Source organism: Coturnix japonica, chromosome 3 (assembly GCF_054131305.1).
Source record: "Coturnix japonica strain WE chromosome 3, WE-NBRP24, whole genome shotgun sequence".
Lineage (NCBI taxonomy): Eukaryota > Metazoa > Chordata > Aves > Galliformes > Phasianidae > Coturnix > Coturnix japonica.
In genome coordinates, this window is record NC_140665.1 from 49,654,539 (window position 1) to 49,671,154 (window position 16,616).

The following is a 16,616-nucleotide window of genomic DNA, read 5'->3' on the forward strand; positions in this document are numbered from 1 at the left end:
ACAGAAGAAAATGACCAAAACACAGTAGTTAAAGGTTGGCTGTGACTTGTGCTGCAGCAGAAATTCATTATTCTGTTCACCATTAAAATCTCTCTGAACTTATGGCATAAGTGCTTTAGGGATGTAATGATGTTTTAGGTATATAATCATTTCTTACAATGGTCACAGCTTTTAATTAACTTGCATTAAAAAAAAAGGTCAGATGTGATTGGCATTTTTAACTGCTAACTTTTCAAACATTCATACCAAATGGAAAAAGGAGAATAGTAAAATCTGGACTTGAAAAACTGAAGAATATAAATTCCCTGTCAGCTCTTGTCTGAACTCCTAATCAGAACTATTTTGGGCACTTCCTGAGCAATATTTACATGCATTCCATTCCATACCATTTAAAAATGACTAACGGTGGGAACATCAGAAATGCAAATGGAATGGAGATGTTCTTTGCTGAAGTTACCACGGGGGTATCAGGAATGAGTTAATGGCTGAACAAAAGAGCTTTAGTACTCTGAATGGTGCCTGATCCATAAGAAACATTAGTTTGCATAAATTATCTAACTCTTGGGAAATGATTTTACAGATTATCAATAATGTAATCAAAATCCAATTGTATGTAATGTTAGAACAACCAAAAACTGCTGTCAACCCTCATGAGCACAAATATTTGACAACAAAAAGCAAATCTGTTTTGTTTTGTTTTGTTTTCTGTTCCTTGCCAGTACAGGTAGTTTGTATAAAACAACAGCAACAAAAATAACTGCTTTCACTGTTCACATTGCTTTTTAGGCCTCTGGAGTAGTGGTAGTCAGTTTTGGTAATGAACACATACCTGTACATCTTGCAAATTATGCATATATGTTTAATAAATTGACTCAATTCTATTTTACAATTCACATAATTACATCAGCTTTTATTCCTAGATAAACTTGGTTTCTAGTCTCTTTAAATATCAAATCCATGATTTCTGGAGAGCTTAGGTATTACAGCTCTATGAGCTAATCCTCTCCTTAAAGTATTAGATTTCTGTTCCATGTCACCTTCCTTATAGAAGAGGGTGAAAAAAATCTCACTGTACATGTAAGTTGGAGGACTGAGCTTAGATGTGCAGTGCATTTTTTACAGCACTTGTACACTGCTCCCCAGCTGTTTGTGGCCTTCAGAAATCCAAACTGCACGAGCTTTATCCAGTTTTGAAGTTTGTGTAGCAGGGTGGAGGGGGGTGAGAATGTGATTATAAATGCCTCACTACTAGCAATGATGTAAAACCTCATTGGTTTAGATATTTGCTTCTTTCAAGTTTTGGAAATGCTGCAAATTAAATCTCAAAGATTTTTGCTTGTGTTTCCCTCTATTCCCATCCCTTTGTCATTTTCAGCACTACCCAAGGAATACCAGAAGATCGGAAAAGCACTGCAGAGCCTGGCACTGGTCTTCAGCACTAGTGGTTACCAAGGTACTTCTGCAGTTTCATTTGTACTTTAGTTAGCAAAATATATTTCAACTACATCATGCTATGTTTGGGGTTTTTTGTAAAGGTCTTGATTCTCTCCTGTATTTTATGGCAAAATTACTGTGTTCTAAAACGTTAAAGGTTGATAGCACTGACACTTCCTGAAATCTTTCTGTTTTGGGACTTTTTAGTTAACCAGTAACTATTTAGACTACGATGTGTTTCTTGGTTTGTACTCTTAACACCTTTTTCCCCATTAGCCATGTATTAAAATGCAATCCATTTTGAAACTCAGGACTTCTGGTGCTGGAAGTACTGGAATACTTCTTGTAGTTTGTTCTCATCTTTGTCCTATGCTTGAACAGGATGATTGCTTATTTAGAGTGTAGCATCTCACTGAAAATATTACTTTTGTATATGAAAACCAAGCAGAGAATTTGTGTAGTTATGTACACTCAGCATGATTTAGGAAACAGTAATTCCTATCCAGATACAATCTGTTGCAAGAATTCTTGTGAAAGGATTGAAATTTGTGTGAACTAGAATGCACATTCTTTACTGGAGTAAAAGAAAAACAATTACAGCTTTAAGTGAGGATGCAAACTTGTAGATCAGCCTTAAAAAGGAAAGTTTCAATTTGGATGGTATGAAAAAAGTAGACCCCATGATTCTTGACAGCAAAGCAAGGATGCTGCTGTTTGCACAGCTGCACCAGGTTGCATCCTGGTGTTTTGATGAGGAGAATCCCCTTCTCACTGATAGTATCTGTATCCATGTATTTTGTTCATTTTAATAACTGGTACGCCAGTGTATTTTTACTTTTTTTCAGAATTAAAAATACATGGGACTTTTCTTTTTAATTTCAGTTTTCAGGAGAAGACAACAAATGCAGTACATGTGTTGTTTTGTGTGTCGTTATTGCTACCTTCAGTCTGCTACACCTGCTCTTCATGTACAGTTTCATTTGATGGCTGCTTCAGTTAGAGATCTGTGGATTCACTGTGTTCTGTGCAAGAGACAAAAGCTCCTGAATTTGAACTGATTGAATGCAGCTTTCCTAATCTCAGTATTTAAAGGCAACACTGAACCTGTTCTTTCAAACAAAGAAGTATCAGCTAGGCTGAGTATGGGGTATGATTTTTCTGGGCTTTCGGTAAAGAAGATTATAAATTTATTATTATAAAGCCATGCTGAAAGGCATTCAGTTCAGTTTCTATTGGTATTTGAATCACTTCATCTTCATCCTGACTCAGATACCCAACTCCCCTGTGCTTGCCTATTTGTGATGATAAATTCTGGAAGTTTAAGTGGGTAGACCATTGAAGATGACAGTTATACATTTGGTTACATGAGCATTTCCAGTTGTTGGTAGCTGACTTTTAGCAACATATCTGGTGTGTCAGTTCATTTGCAGTTTGTATGGGACAATTCTGTTGTCCTTAGTTCATTCTTCAGTGCTGCCTGCTTGCTCTGCGAAGCCTTATGTTGAATGTCCACTGCCTTCTCTCCTGACTTCAGTCTAAAATGTTTTAAGATAGCACCAGTCAAGATACACGTGTCAAGCTGATTCATTCAAGCTGTTTTTCTTAAGCTGCAAAATGGGCCTTATCAATTCATTCCCACCCACAGGGCATATAAGGAATTTGGCTCCAGCATTTGCAGAGGCGAGGGTACTTTTAAATCTATTAGTGATACATTGAAAGGTTTTCCTGTAACTTGGCCATGGGCCTCTGTACTGTCCAGTCTGCTTTAGGAACAAGTGCCTTGAAAGTACAATCTAGGTACAGAAATATGTATTGGAAAGTTCCAGAATATGTCTGCTAGTGTATTTCAGCCCGGCACTAAGCCACCCATCTTAATGCATCATATGGTGATCTGCGGTTAATGCAGCCTTAAATAGCATAGCTTCTTTTATGTGGTGCCAAATGCTATGATATGCCATGCCACTGTAGTGAAATTTCCTAATCCTACGTCACCCCTCAAAACTGTTCTTAGGTAGTTGCACGTAAGTCACAGTTAGCAGCAGGCACATCTTGCCTTCCAGGCTGCTTCAATGCTGAACATGGCAAATCACAGATGTATTTTCCACCAAAAAAAATCTTGCTACATATTGTTTCTTAGTAACTTAATCTTGATCTTATTCCTACTCCTGGATTCTCTGAAAACATTATTTAAGCGGAAAAAGAAAAATACTTCTTGACAAAAATTTAAAAAAAAAAAATCTGTTCTAATCACACCATATAGAACATTGGTTCCCCTAACGTGGCTGGTGTATTCCCTCAGAGGTGATTACTGTTGGCATCTGCCAACCAGTTGAACTACAGAGAGATACTCTGCTGAACGTCTCCATGAGACTCCTCACGCTTTTACATCTTCCTTCATCTCCCTGTGACAGCACGCAGGCAAGCCTGTGAAGCAATGAAAATATCAGTTTCTCCTTATGGCTGTGTTAAAATATCTGTAGAATATTATTGGCCATTTTAACTGGTCTTTCTACAAGCATCTTTAATCAATGTTTTGAAGGCCTTTCTGTTTTCCTTGGGAATACAGTTAATGAACACTACTTTAGTTTTATTGTAGATGTCAGCAGCATGTGGGCCTTCTGCTTTTCCATTCATTAAAGAGCATCCTGGTATATCTTTGCAATGGGACCTGGTTCAGCCTTCATGGCTCGAGTTGAGCAGCCCACTCCCAGCTTAGCATCTTGAGAAGCTGAGAATGGGGACTTATTCAAGTAACAAGACTCCTACCAGAACTCATACTGATAGCTATTAATGGAAGCAGTGTGCTGGTGGAATTTGAGTTGCTTTGTCGTGAGAGCATGTAAATGACATACAGTAACTTCAGAAAGATAGTTTGGTTTTAGGTACTGATTGATGGAGCATATCCTGACTCTGCTGATATGTATTTTAACTTGAAGGGTGCAGCAAGTGACAGATGAAATCTGACTTTTTAAGACTGACGTAGCATGACCTGAGAAAGAGATTGCAGAAGACAAGAATGCAATGTGAGGAGCTGCAGATATTATTCTGCCACTCTTGTAACTGTCTATTATTGTGATCCACTGTCTGGAACAACCTTTACCCATATCTTTAAGGGTACACTTCAATAGCAGAGTGAATGCCTCTGCTCTTAGTAGAAACTCTTAATCCTGTTCCTGCTACAAGCAGCAGACTCTATGCTTCACTGCCCCCACATGAAAAAGCATGTGTTTGGAGGGCTTATCTTCACATCTCCGATATATGGAAGTCCCTTGGGTGAGTTCTGCACAGAAGAAGGGAGGTTTTCTTTTTACTTGAATACATGCACTCTTTTTCCTTTCTTATACTCAGATAGGAAAGGTCATTTTCTTTTTATGGCATTACAAAATGAACAGCAATATCTAGACCAGCTTGGCTTCTAAACTGAATTAAAACCACACGATGTTTTGTCCTAGAAATATAGCAGTTGCCTAAGCAACAGTTAAGCTAAACTCAAGGTTACTTTTGCACAGACCTGTGGAATTCCAAAATAGTGAAATCACTTTCCTCCCTGAGAAACTGATCTCTCTGATTTATTATTTTTTTTAATAGTTTAAAAGGAAGAAGGTAACTTTTGAATTACTTACCTTTTTGGTCTCTCAATGGTATTATTGTTGGTTTTGTATTTATTTTATATTAACAAGCTCAAATTGGAGAAAAACTGTTGTTTCTTTAACCACATTTGTATTGCTGGACTTACTGGTGCTTAAGATCACCTTCTGTCAAAGCTTTTGGCATCATAAAACTAGTCTAAAGGAATGTAAGAATTGACTGATAGACCTGAAGCAACATTTAGTCATTACTGTTTCCTTTAGGACATGCCGAAATGAAATAATGCTGTATGACATAAAATAATTTGTTAGTAGATAATTAATTAGTAGATAATTAATCTACTAATAACTAGTAGAAGAAACTATTTTAATGTTCGAATCAATCACTAATGAAATGGAGATGTGGTAATTTTCAGTTAAGTCAATGATTAACGTTCTATAGAATAAAAACAGAATGTTTTTTAAAGGCTGTTAACTGCTGTCCAATATCAAGGTGTGTCTGAAAGGGTAACATTTGCATAAGCTAATATTTGATAACTGCAAATAAAACTTTCCACCTTCTCTACCTTGATTTGCTTTCCATACTGTTGACTGAGTGCTTTGGACATGGTAACAAGGACAAAAAAAAAAAACCAAAACACCAAAAAACGTTGTTTTGGAAAGGTGAAGTGGCATGAAAAAACAAGAATGTAAGGCTTGTTTCTATCTTTGTCTCACATAGTCATGTCCTGCTAGTAATACAGTGTTATGAGTGCTTGTGGTGTTGCCTAGCTTAGGATTTGTGGTGATGTTTGTATTTTTACATGTAGCTTGTGCAGCCTTTTGTTTGTTTCATATGATGATGAAAGTTAGAAGCTGATTCTCAAAAGCAGAGATTCTTACTGAGATTGTAAATATGATAGAAGAGTTCCCTAGAAGCTGAGAAAGCTTGTTGGCAATGAGAAAATCTTAGTAGGTCCTCTTTTTCCCTCTCATGCCTTTTAATAATTATGATCCAGGAGTGCTGGAGATCTTAAGGGTAGCACTGCTGTTCCATAGGGCATTATAGAGAAAGTACTGCTTGTCAGTACAAATAATTTGTTAAAAAAACCCACAGAACTGCAGGTCTGTCTTTGCACTGTTGGTTTATCTCCTGACATTACCCTTATTGTTCTCCCTTCCTTCCTTCTTACTCTGGTAGGCTTCCTGATGCTCCCTGTGGGAGAATACCTGCAAATCTAAACAACATATAGTTTTGAAGTGTGGAAATGAATGGTGCTGGTATGGTAGAACAGTGCCATTCATGGTAAATGGTCCATTCAGTATTCACTTCGTACAAGATCCTAATAGTTTTCCTTCTTTAATAGTATAAAACCAATATTTTTCCAACCTTTCTATTATCTTGGGTTATGAAATGATGAGTAGGGTTATTTAATTATAAAAGAATGTATTTCAGAAACTTGTCTTGAATCAAGATGTGTCTTTTTGTAATTTAATCACTGGTGTTTACTTCTAGGAGAATCTGATCTCAATGAAGCAATAACAGAAGCAGGAAAAACCTACGAAGAAATTGCCAGTCTTGTAGCAGATCAGGTAAAAGCACTGTGACACACATTGCTCACACTGACATAGCATGTTCAAATACGTCACCTATGTAAATCTGACTATCTTTCTCTTTTTCTTTTACTAAAATGTAACAAGTGCTAATGATGCAGACCATTTAAGTGAAACTGCTGTTTCAAATGCACCCTCTCCATGCTGAGAGAGCTGGGGCTATTCAGCGTGGGGAAGGCACTGTGGAGAAAAGAGAGTGGCCTTTTGGTATCTAAAGGGCAGCTGTAAGAAAGAAGGGGACAAACTTTTCAGTAAGGTCTCTTGTGATAGGACATGGGAAAATGGTTTCAGACTGAAAGAGGGGAGATTTAGAAATAAGGAAAAAGTTTTTCTTACAGTAAGGGTCATGAGGCACTGGATCAGGATGCCCCATCCCCAGAGACATTTAAGGTCAGAATGAACTAGGCTCTGAGTAACCTGATGTAGGTGTATGTGTTGCTGTTCACTGCAGGGGAGTTGGACTAGGTGGCCTTTAAGGATACTTTCCAACTCAAATGATTCTGTGATTCTATCACTTTTGGAAGGAAGCAAAAAGGAGGTATTTCTCTTGGAACAGAAAGCCATTTTGGCTTCTGTATGGGAAATTGGTAATCACAGCCTGAAACTGATTAATCAGCTGAGGCAAGTGTTGGGTCAGCTGTGGGAGCACGGGTGAGAGTAACCTAGCTGTGCTCCCAGAAGGGGTGGAGCTTGACTCCACCTCCTCTAGACCTCATTTAAGGGCTGACCACCACTAAGACAGCATCTCTTGGAGGTTGCTCCCTGGTGGAGATTGCCTCAGCATTTCCAGCAAAAGCATTCATATCAGTGAGTTTTTCCCTATAAATAACCTTTTGAATATCTGTTACCATCTTTGTATCATTCCACCTTACAGCTTCTAAAATGATTACTTCATCTTAACATGTATTTGTTTCATGATGTCAGTGAACTTTCTTTGTTACTGACACAACAGAATGAGATTTAATCAAGGATAGGATTCCATCTTACCCTGTATTCCCCAAATGTCCGCAAGATCCAGGTCTTGCTACTTTTCATTATGTCTTGATGTGCAATTGCCTGCTACAGTAACAATCTAGTTTAAATAAATCCAGATTTTATATAGGTATTCAAGTTATAAATTAGTGTGTGCAGTGTGTTTAAGATTAATTTCCAAAATATAGAGCCTAATTTGAAGGGCAAATCTGGAAGCTCTTAAACAGCCTCCCAAGTCAGCAACTAAAGAGGCGCACCCATGTAGCTACACATATATGCAGTGGTGTTGTTGCTTGAAGTTACAATTGCTAGGACTAGAAAATCCTATGAGAATTTGAGGGAAAGCACCTCACTTCATAGGCCAGTGTTAAAGAAAACAAAGAACTGAGGCCTCTGCTTATTGGTGCTCAGTCTTATATTTTATATAATATAAGATATATATAAAATATATATCTTATATAAAATATATATAATATATATAATATAATTATACCTTATATTTTAATAAAGACCTGTTTAAATTTGGAAAGATTTGCAACAAACAACAAAGCTTTTCATTTACTTTTCTCTAGTCTTTCCTTTCCTTTCTTCCCCAACCCATTTATACACATCATTATTTCTTTACTGTGTCTGTGATATTAATGTCTCAGGTAGTTTTAATAATACATACGCTTTATTTATTAGCCAAAGAAAGATCTGCACTTCCTGATGGAAACAAATCACGAATATAAGGGATTTCTTGGTTGCTTCCCTGACATCATAGGAGCTCATAAGGTACGTGAGGGGCCTTTACTCATAAGAATTGGGCAGTGGGAAGACCTGCATGGGGAAGAGCAAATGTTATTTCCAACAACATAAACAGCGTTTTTTTTAAATATTGTTCTATATGGAATGGAAAGTGCAGTCTAAATCCATTGTTAAGGAGGAGGCATTTCTTTTTACTATTCTTGTTTGTGACTTGAGGGTTTTCCTGAATCATGTTATATTGCAGTGAATTGTAGTTTCTTGGAAAAGTGTTTGTTTTCTGTATATTGTATAACGTGGATAAGGTTCTACAGGCATTTTGTAGTTTGAAGCTGAATTCTGGAACCTGATCCTTTTGTCTTCTCTTTCTCTTTTATTTGCTTATTACTGCCTTTACCAAATTCAATTTCATGGTTACTATGTTCCTGCCTGTGTTTTAAGTCACATCTTGCAAGCAGTGAAGCAAAGTAACAAACCTGTCAGTCATTCTGTGTTGTTCAACATCAAAATCTTGGAATTTTAGATAACTATGGAGACCTTTAAGTTGGCTACTCGTTTAATCTTTCTTCATTTGGTTTCTACAGGGAGCAATAGAAAGAGTGAAGGAAAGTGATAAACTAGTTGCAACCAGTAAAATAACACCACAGGACAAACAGAACATGGTGAAACGTGTGAGCACAATGGCTTATGCACTACAAGGTAAAATAAATTTGGAGCTAAATGGCAATATTGTAAAGCTGAAGGCAATGAATCTTTGTTCTATCAGGAATTGTTGGTACTTTTTTGTTTTCCTAGAATTACAGCTGCTTTTCTGCCTCCCTTTTATGTGTTTTTCTTCTTTTGTTTGTTTGCTTTTAATTGCATTTCCAAAATGTATATCTTCCGCGTAGCAATATGACATTTGAAATAAGAGCATCCCGGACTACTACTACTTTAACTTTGAAATCACAGTGAGTCTCAAAATAAAGCCGGGACCTTGGTGCAGGAAGCAGTTGAGCACATTCATGAGTGTTTTTCTGACTCAGGATTTAATCAGACACGATCCAGTTGAGTGTCATATTCTTGTAGATAAGAATTTCCTGGATGTTCTGCAAACTTTTTAGGTTAGAGACATTGGAGGTATAAGATGTAATACACTGTGCCTTAAAAAATGTGAATTGAGGAGTCAGAGTTCAGTCCTGCAGGTTACCAGACTCCAAAGTGCATCCTGGTACTGCCTGCAGTGGAACCCCATTGATTACTCATTGCTGAATGTTTTATTTTCTTATAGCTGACTTGAAGCTAAGAGTACTGGGTATTTTACAGGGAGAAGGCAATGCAGCACTCAGAGCCAATTAAAGAACAAAAATCTCCCCCTTCCTTCTCCCACCTTTTCTTCCCGGGTGCAACAATGCAAAAGTATTGTATTGTTCAAGTGGTAATCATGGGAAAAGACCTCTAGGATGGCTGTTGCAGTCTCATGTTTTTTCTGCCACTATTGATATCTCAAAATACGTTTCACTTGTCTCAGCTATAAGCTGTGATCTGACAGAAGATGCGGAAAGTGGTGAAAGGAACAGCTTCAGTGGTGCGGTTTCTCAGATTCCTTTTGAAATACTCAGCCTAGAATAGGTCAAACTACTGGCTGTATCTTTGTTTCAACTAAATGTTTGGAGCTGTGCCTTAACTTATTAATACCCTTGGAAATCTGAATTCCCTAGCCACATATGTTTGAGAAACTTCACAATAGAACAATTAACCTCAGTAAGACAAAATCCTGTTTGTTTTCTTTATCAAATCTTTGTACACCTGAGTATTGTAACAAGAACCTGGCTTTACCCAGAAAGTGTTGGGGCTTCAGCAGTGGGTATTTGACACCCTATTGATTCTGCTATCTGTTCCATCATAACTTGAGCACTGCAGGCAAAGCAGATTGTGGAAGCATGAGAATAGTAAATATACTGGCAGGGCTGGACATTGAGCTTGTTGCACAGTAACTAGCCTGAAGTAAGGGAAACCTTTCCTAACTGTGAACACTTCTCTTGAATGATTTGCCTCCTGGATCTAATTGCAGCGGAGATGAATCACTTCCACAGTAACCGGATCTATGACTACAACAGTGTCATTCGTCTTTATTTGGAGCAGCAGGCACAGTTCTATGAAACGGTAAGATGTAGCATTTCAGTGCCATTTTCCTGACATATATTGTACTGGACTTTTATGAGAAATACTCACTATATTTAGTCACCCTTCTGTATGAACCTCTCCCAGTACACTATTTGGAAAAGAACTGGAAAAAGGGTGGGGGGGTTGAAACCCCCTATGAAAGAATGAGTGACATATTTCCTTACGGATGCTATTCATGTGTGTGTGGCTGTGTGATGTTAGACCTAAAATTCAGTGTTGAAAAACTCTGTTGGTGCTAATTGATAGCTTGGTTTTTCTAGTTGTTGTCAGTTTCATTTGGTTTTCTCAGTGCCAGTACTGAGGTTACAAAGAACTTGTTTTAGATCTGTGCACACAGGTATTACCAAACTCAGTCCTGAAAAATGCTGTAAAGAAGAACTCCTGCAATGAATTTAACAATAGCAAATAACAAATAAATAAAACCATTTGAATGAAACCTTTGTCCCATAGGGTAGGTGGGCAAAGGGAAGCTTCTCTGATTTACAGTCTGATGTATAGATGTGTGGGGTGGCAAATCAGTGCTTCGGTGATTTATTAAGTATGTTCTCATTTAACATTGTTCCTATGCATGTTATTCTTTCTATTTTATGAAATGCAACTTGAGAACAATTTTTCTCATCTGATACACTGGTAAAATGTCTGAGTATACTAGAAGCTGGCTAGACATAAAGGAGTAATTAGCAACTGGTTGCCCTTCATGCAACAAGATGTGGCATTTCAGTGGCTATCTTATGTTGCTGAAAACATTAGATTCCCCAACAGATCACCTTATTCAGTTTTTCTGGCTCATCTGATGCAGCTAGGCACATATATTGCCCTTAAATTTCTTCTGTCTTTTGTCCCAGTTCTTAACCTCATCCAGTTGCAGCCTTGACAGTCTCCTTGTACTGATCTTCCTCTTTCACTCAGCTCAGGGACCAGTGCTGTGTTCATGTGTAGGGTGCTGGCTACTGTGCAAAGAGCCCACAAACTCTGTTCCGATGTGTAGCCCTATTCCAGGAGTGAGATAGATTTTGTGAAAAGTCTGGCTTTGTTCCTGTAGTCCCCTTGAATTATGGGTATCAGAACATCATTGATGCACTGGTAACTGGACCTTTTGAGTAGCTATGGCTCCACTGAATTGAAGGCTTGTGGCAAAACCAAGCTTGTGTAATCTCTCATGGAAGGAAAAGTCACCTCTACAAAAAGCAGTATTGCTTCTTTCCTCCAGCCAAACTGCAAGTCAGATCAAAAGCAAGTAGAGGAGTGACAATAGCATGGAGCAAAGCAGCCCCCCTGCCCTCCTTGTCTCCTTAGTAATGGCTGACAAGCTTCTAGTGTAACATCAGTCTATGTTCAGATGGCCAGCAGAGAGAACTTTTGGCCAAATGGTTACACTTCCTGAAAGTTATGCTTGATTCCATGGCTTTTCCAGTGCATAGTGCATTGCTGGGTAGCCTAACAGACAGGGTGACAGCACTGCCCATGGTACTGACTATCTCTGATCTTCTTGTAGCAGGCCAAGCAATTTGGTGTTGCTTTCAGAATGCGTGGAAAAGGATAAGACTGATTACAACGGAGGGAGCTCTACATGATTTGAATTTGGGGTGGGCCTGTGTGGAACCAGGCTTTGAACTCAGTGACCCTTTTGGGTCCTTTCCAATTTGTGATTCTATGATTAACAGGATGTGTACTTCCTGTGTCTCAGTGTGTAGGAAAAAAACAAGCCATGGAGAATTCATGCATGTATGTAATAACCTTTTGTAATAGCTCCTCAACTGGAAGGGAAGCCTTCTATATTAGGCTTAGAGCTGAGCGAAAAGTCTAGCTTTGTTATACTGCTGTAACAGACTGTCTGAATAGTACAGTGACATGGAGAGGGATGTAGCTTACAAATTCAGTGAGGTTTGGAGGGAAAAAAAAAAATAAAGCAAAACTACTGTTCTGTTTTTTCTCATACCTGAGTGCACCTGGGATTTTGAACTTAGAGTATTTGCAGTCAAATAAATCAAGTCAGTGATCCTCACTGTGAGGGAGAGTTGGACTGCTGGAGGCTGAGCAGCATGAGGGATTACTGGTGGCTTATATCAAAGCCAGGAACAATTTTCAGCCGTTAATAGCTACATTTATTGATTTACATATTTCTGCTGACTGCCTTCCGAGGCCAAAGCCATTCATTACTGCTGTGTAAACAGTGCTTTGTTGACAGTTCTAATGTGGTCTTTTTCAGGAGAAGGCAGCAACAGGTCGGAGTCGAGATATGTGGACTTCATGGAACTCCCTTAGATACCATATTGTATTTGTGGTGTTAAGACAGCAGCTGATCAGTGTTGACTGTCTTGTACTTGTTGAGGGGTACTGAGGAAAGACAGCAGTTTTTGGAAGATGAGGGAATGCTTTGTTTGATTTCTTGCCTGCGCTGTTATTTCTGCATAGTGTGAAGTGCCTACCTATTAAATGTGTTTGTTTCTTTGTTTCAGATTGCACAGAAGCTGAGGCAGGCACTCAGCCGCTTTCCTGTAATGTAGAGAATAAGGAATAGTCAACGATGAAGAACAACCACCTTGAAGTGCTTTTCTGATCTGGGGACAACGCCAATAAAAACTTATTAGCCTTTGCCAGCCAAGAAACTAATCAGTTATGGGGGGAAAAAAAAAGAATTACATAAAATGTTTACTTTATCAGCCTGAATCCAGAAGATAGTGTTCTTTCTTTACCTTGAGTGCTCTCCCCTTTGTGTCATTATTGAAGCAAAAACAGCTGGTTAATGCTGTTGGTTATAGGGTTCTAAATCATCAAACTGGTATGTTGCCATGGGCCTCATGTGGACTTGCATCATCTATCAGATGCTATTCCAAACATTCTTTGTCAGAATTAAGGTTTTTATAAGTGAGGAAGCGGATGAGCTTGGGAAAATGATTTCCTACTCATTGCATTCAGTTCTCTAGCAATTCAGTAGCCAGGAGGGATTGTATTTATGACTATTTCTAGTAAACGTTCAAACCTTTGCTCTCCTAAGCAAAAACACTTGCTTGAACTTTTGCTTCCCATACATGGCCATGGCAGACTGTTCCCACCATGACTCCTGGTAAATATAATTCGCTCTTCTTTCTTCTTTTCTTTGTAACTAAACTTTATTCTTGTGGCACAACACCTGAGAGCTTCTGTCAGGCTCTTTCTTTCTTGCTATGCACTGTGTAAAAAGACAAAGTACAAACAAGGATAGAGCCATTCAGGAAGGTGTGAAAAACAGTTTTCCATGCCAGCGTTTTGACACCCACACAATGTTAGGCCACAGGGCACTGATGTTCCTCAGAGCTGTGTACCTCTTTGAGAGTTTTTAAGCCTTTCAGTAAAGGGGACCCTGGTGTCTGCACAAACCCAATCTAAGTCCTCCAGTTTCGGCAGAGCTCAGGTCTTCACGTAGCACTGTGGTGTGCTGTTGGCTTGGGTTTACTTTCTGTTACCTTCTAATGCAAACTGAAAGGTGGCAAAGGTACCTCAGTTATCACACAGATGTACTTCTATCATCATATCTGAAGTTTAAGGCACCTTTCTTAGTACTGAAATATCGCCTGGGGCCTGGGCTTTTTAGAACAGCGCTGTTCTAAGTGGGCACCAACTGCAGTCATTCATTTAATGCCATAAGCAATCTGAAAAGCCAAAGTGCAATTCTTTATTTTTTTGCAAAAAACATGACTAGAATATGAACATTTTAGCGAACCTTTAAAACAAAGGCATTTTTCCCATAAGCCATTCTGAGAGACGGGTACAGTCTGCAGGTTTGAATAGTTGCCTTACTCTATTTTGCATTGCTGTTATTTTTGTGTGCTAGAAGGAAAATCAAGGTCTGCCTGAATAACCTCAAACCAAAACATAAGAGACTTCAGCCTAAGTCCAGATGCTTTTCGGTGTCATGGGTTTTGTTCACGTTTTATAAACCTTGTCTTTTTCTCCTCCCAATTTTAGTTGTTCGCTTCCAAAATTCCATAGCGCAGTGTTGTTTGATACAGCCATTTAAATATGTACAAATTGTAAAGAATGTGTATAAATGTTTTACACCAAATGTAAGAACTGCTTGCATGCAGAAGCAGCTTATATAATAAATTGTTACAATGTGTACAGTACATTCTGAAATCACTTTTTCAAGCCAGCATTTTTTTTAGCATTTGTATATTCACTTTTGGTAATGAAATCTCTTTGTAATGAATTCTTCATTTGGGAGGGGGAAGGGGGGGGTTCTTTTTACCAATCTTTGAATAGTTCCGTATGCACTAAAGTTGAAGGTTCTTTACCTTGAATGGATTGTTTTGGAATCTACGTGTAAGCCGTGCGTTCCCGGTGCAGGGAAGCTGTGACAGGAGTGACTGTGTCAGAGATGCGACGTTTTGGCGATAAAGGAAAACTGTTTAAGGACTTCTAGTGAAATGAAGTACAACTGATAATAAATATTTATGTATACCCACAAGACTATATATATTTCTTTTTTTCTTTGAAATCATCACATTGTTTTTCACAGAGTGATGCCCTGTGAGGCAGATCCTCCTTACAGCTTTTCATTGGCTTTCATGCAGCGGCCAGCAGAAGAATGAGGAAGCATCCATCTGCCTTCCATAAAGCAGGCATTGGAATGTAATATTAGTGCTCGTTGACTGCAAAACAGCCAAGGCTAAGCATATGGTGTGAGCTCTCATTATTCAGGTCAGCCTAGCTTGTGGTTAATGGAACCCTCCTGACTGCAAATCAGTAGGAGAGCACAGTGCTACTGTGTATTCACGGCTCTGCAGCAGCATGGCGTTGACCCAGAATAGAAATTAGATTGTCTTTGGTGTTTGTTTGTTTAAATTAGATGTGATTAGTGGCATAGGCTGGGTGATTTGGGAGCAGCAGAAAATCTTCACTCTAAAGATGCAGCCAGAAAACAAAACAAATGAGAGTGAGATGCGAGCAGTGTCATCCCACATTTCTTTTGTCATAGCTCAGTAATTAATCCCAAGAGTAACACAAAGCCTAAAAGCTGTTTCCTGACTTATAACTGGCCTTAGCTCTTTGGGTTAGTTTTAATACGGTCCTCCTGTTAAAGTAGTGACATTTTTCATTTAGAGCTGAACAAGAGGGAGCACCATTTATTGTTTCCTTTTAGCAGCAGACTTTTGCTCCCCTTGGTTTTCTTCTTACATCCATTGTCCATAGAGACCTGCATTTCTTAATTGTTTGCTAATAAACTTAGTTTGCCTCAGCAAACATCTATCAGTTCAAGGTTACCTCTAATTGACATTACCTTCTGTCACAATCAAATCTCGGTAGATGCACGTCTCAAATTGTTACTCTTAATTGATATCATTGGCGTTCTGAAACCTTTCCCTCCCTCACACTGCCTTGGAAAGAAAAACTCAAATTGATTAACTGTTCTTGCAGGGGGCTGACAAGGCTGAGAACAACAGACAGGTGTCACACTGAGAACTCATCTGCAGAAGATGTGGCGTTCAGCGTGGGGAAGGAAGAGCACCGCGTGTGAAAAGGTGAAAAGGGTCGTGGGAGAGAAACAGGTACCTTACAGAGTCCCTTCTGAGCACAGCATGTTCCTTGACCTAGGAGAGAACGGAGCAATGTGAAAGCAAACACTGAGATCTCCAAAAATGGAACTTCTACATGTGTGTTTTCTGTACATTAACCTGCTCTGAATGGGCATGATTCTACCTACAGCTGTCTGTGCAGGAATGTTGGTTCTGGGGAGGCAGATGGACAGTTACTCTCACCATTTGCTGTACCGAGTGTCAGAACCATCCTAGTACCTTGCTGACAGGGGAACTGAGGGTCAAATGAACTATCACGTGCCACTAATGTATGAGGAGACTGAGATGGAAGCCAGCTGCTAATTCAGAGGAAGGAATTTGATACTGAAATTCAGTTAAATTCACAACCGCACTTTCCAGCCCCTCCACAGCCACCTCCTCCTCCTCTCTCATGCCTCCCCACCACCCCTTCATCCCACGCTTTGCTCCACAGCTCCTGACAGTTTGCAGTGGTAACATTTCTGACACACGCAAAAAGCACCTATTAAATCGCTTGTCGTATCGTCTACCCACATCCACCTGCAATTACATGATGCCTCAGTGACTAATGAGTTTGTTAACCCAC

At 39.0% G+C, this 16,616-nt stretch overlaps 1 protein-coding gene across 4 annotated transcripts in view; it reads left to right on the forward strand.

Annotated features, from left to right (window-relative positions):
- The window catches only part of SNX9 (sorting nexin 9), a 54,209-nt gene extending 39,266 nt beyond the window's left edge, over positions 1-14,943 (forward strand). For all 4 annotated transcript variants that reach the window (XM_015858337.3, XM_032443381.2, XM_015858335.3 and 1 more), the window contains 6 exons: positions 1,376-1,453; positions 6,517-6,593; positions 8,271-8,360; positions 8,915-9,029; positions 10,384-10,475; positions 12,956-14,943. In XM_015858337.3, coding sequence (XP_015713823.2) covers positions 1,376-1,453; positions 6,517-6,593; positions 8,271-8,360; positions 8,915-9,029; positions 10,384-10,475; positions 12,956-13,003 — 500 coding nt within the window. In that variant the 3' untranslated portion in view covers positions 13,004-14,943. The remainder of the gene's footprint in view (positions 1-1,375; positions 1,454-6,516; positions 6,594-8,270; positions 8,361-8,914; positions 9,030-10,383; positions 10,476-12,955) is intronic.
- The last annotated feature ends 1,673 nt before the right edge of the window (positions 14,944-16,616 follow it).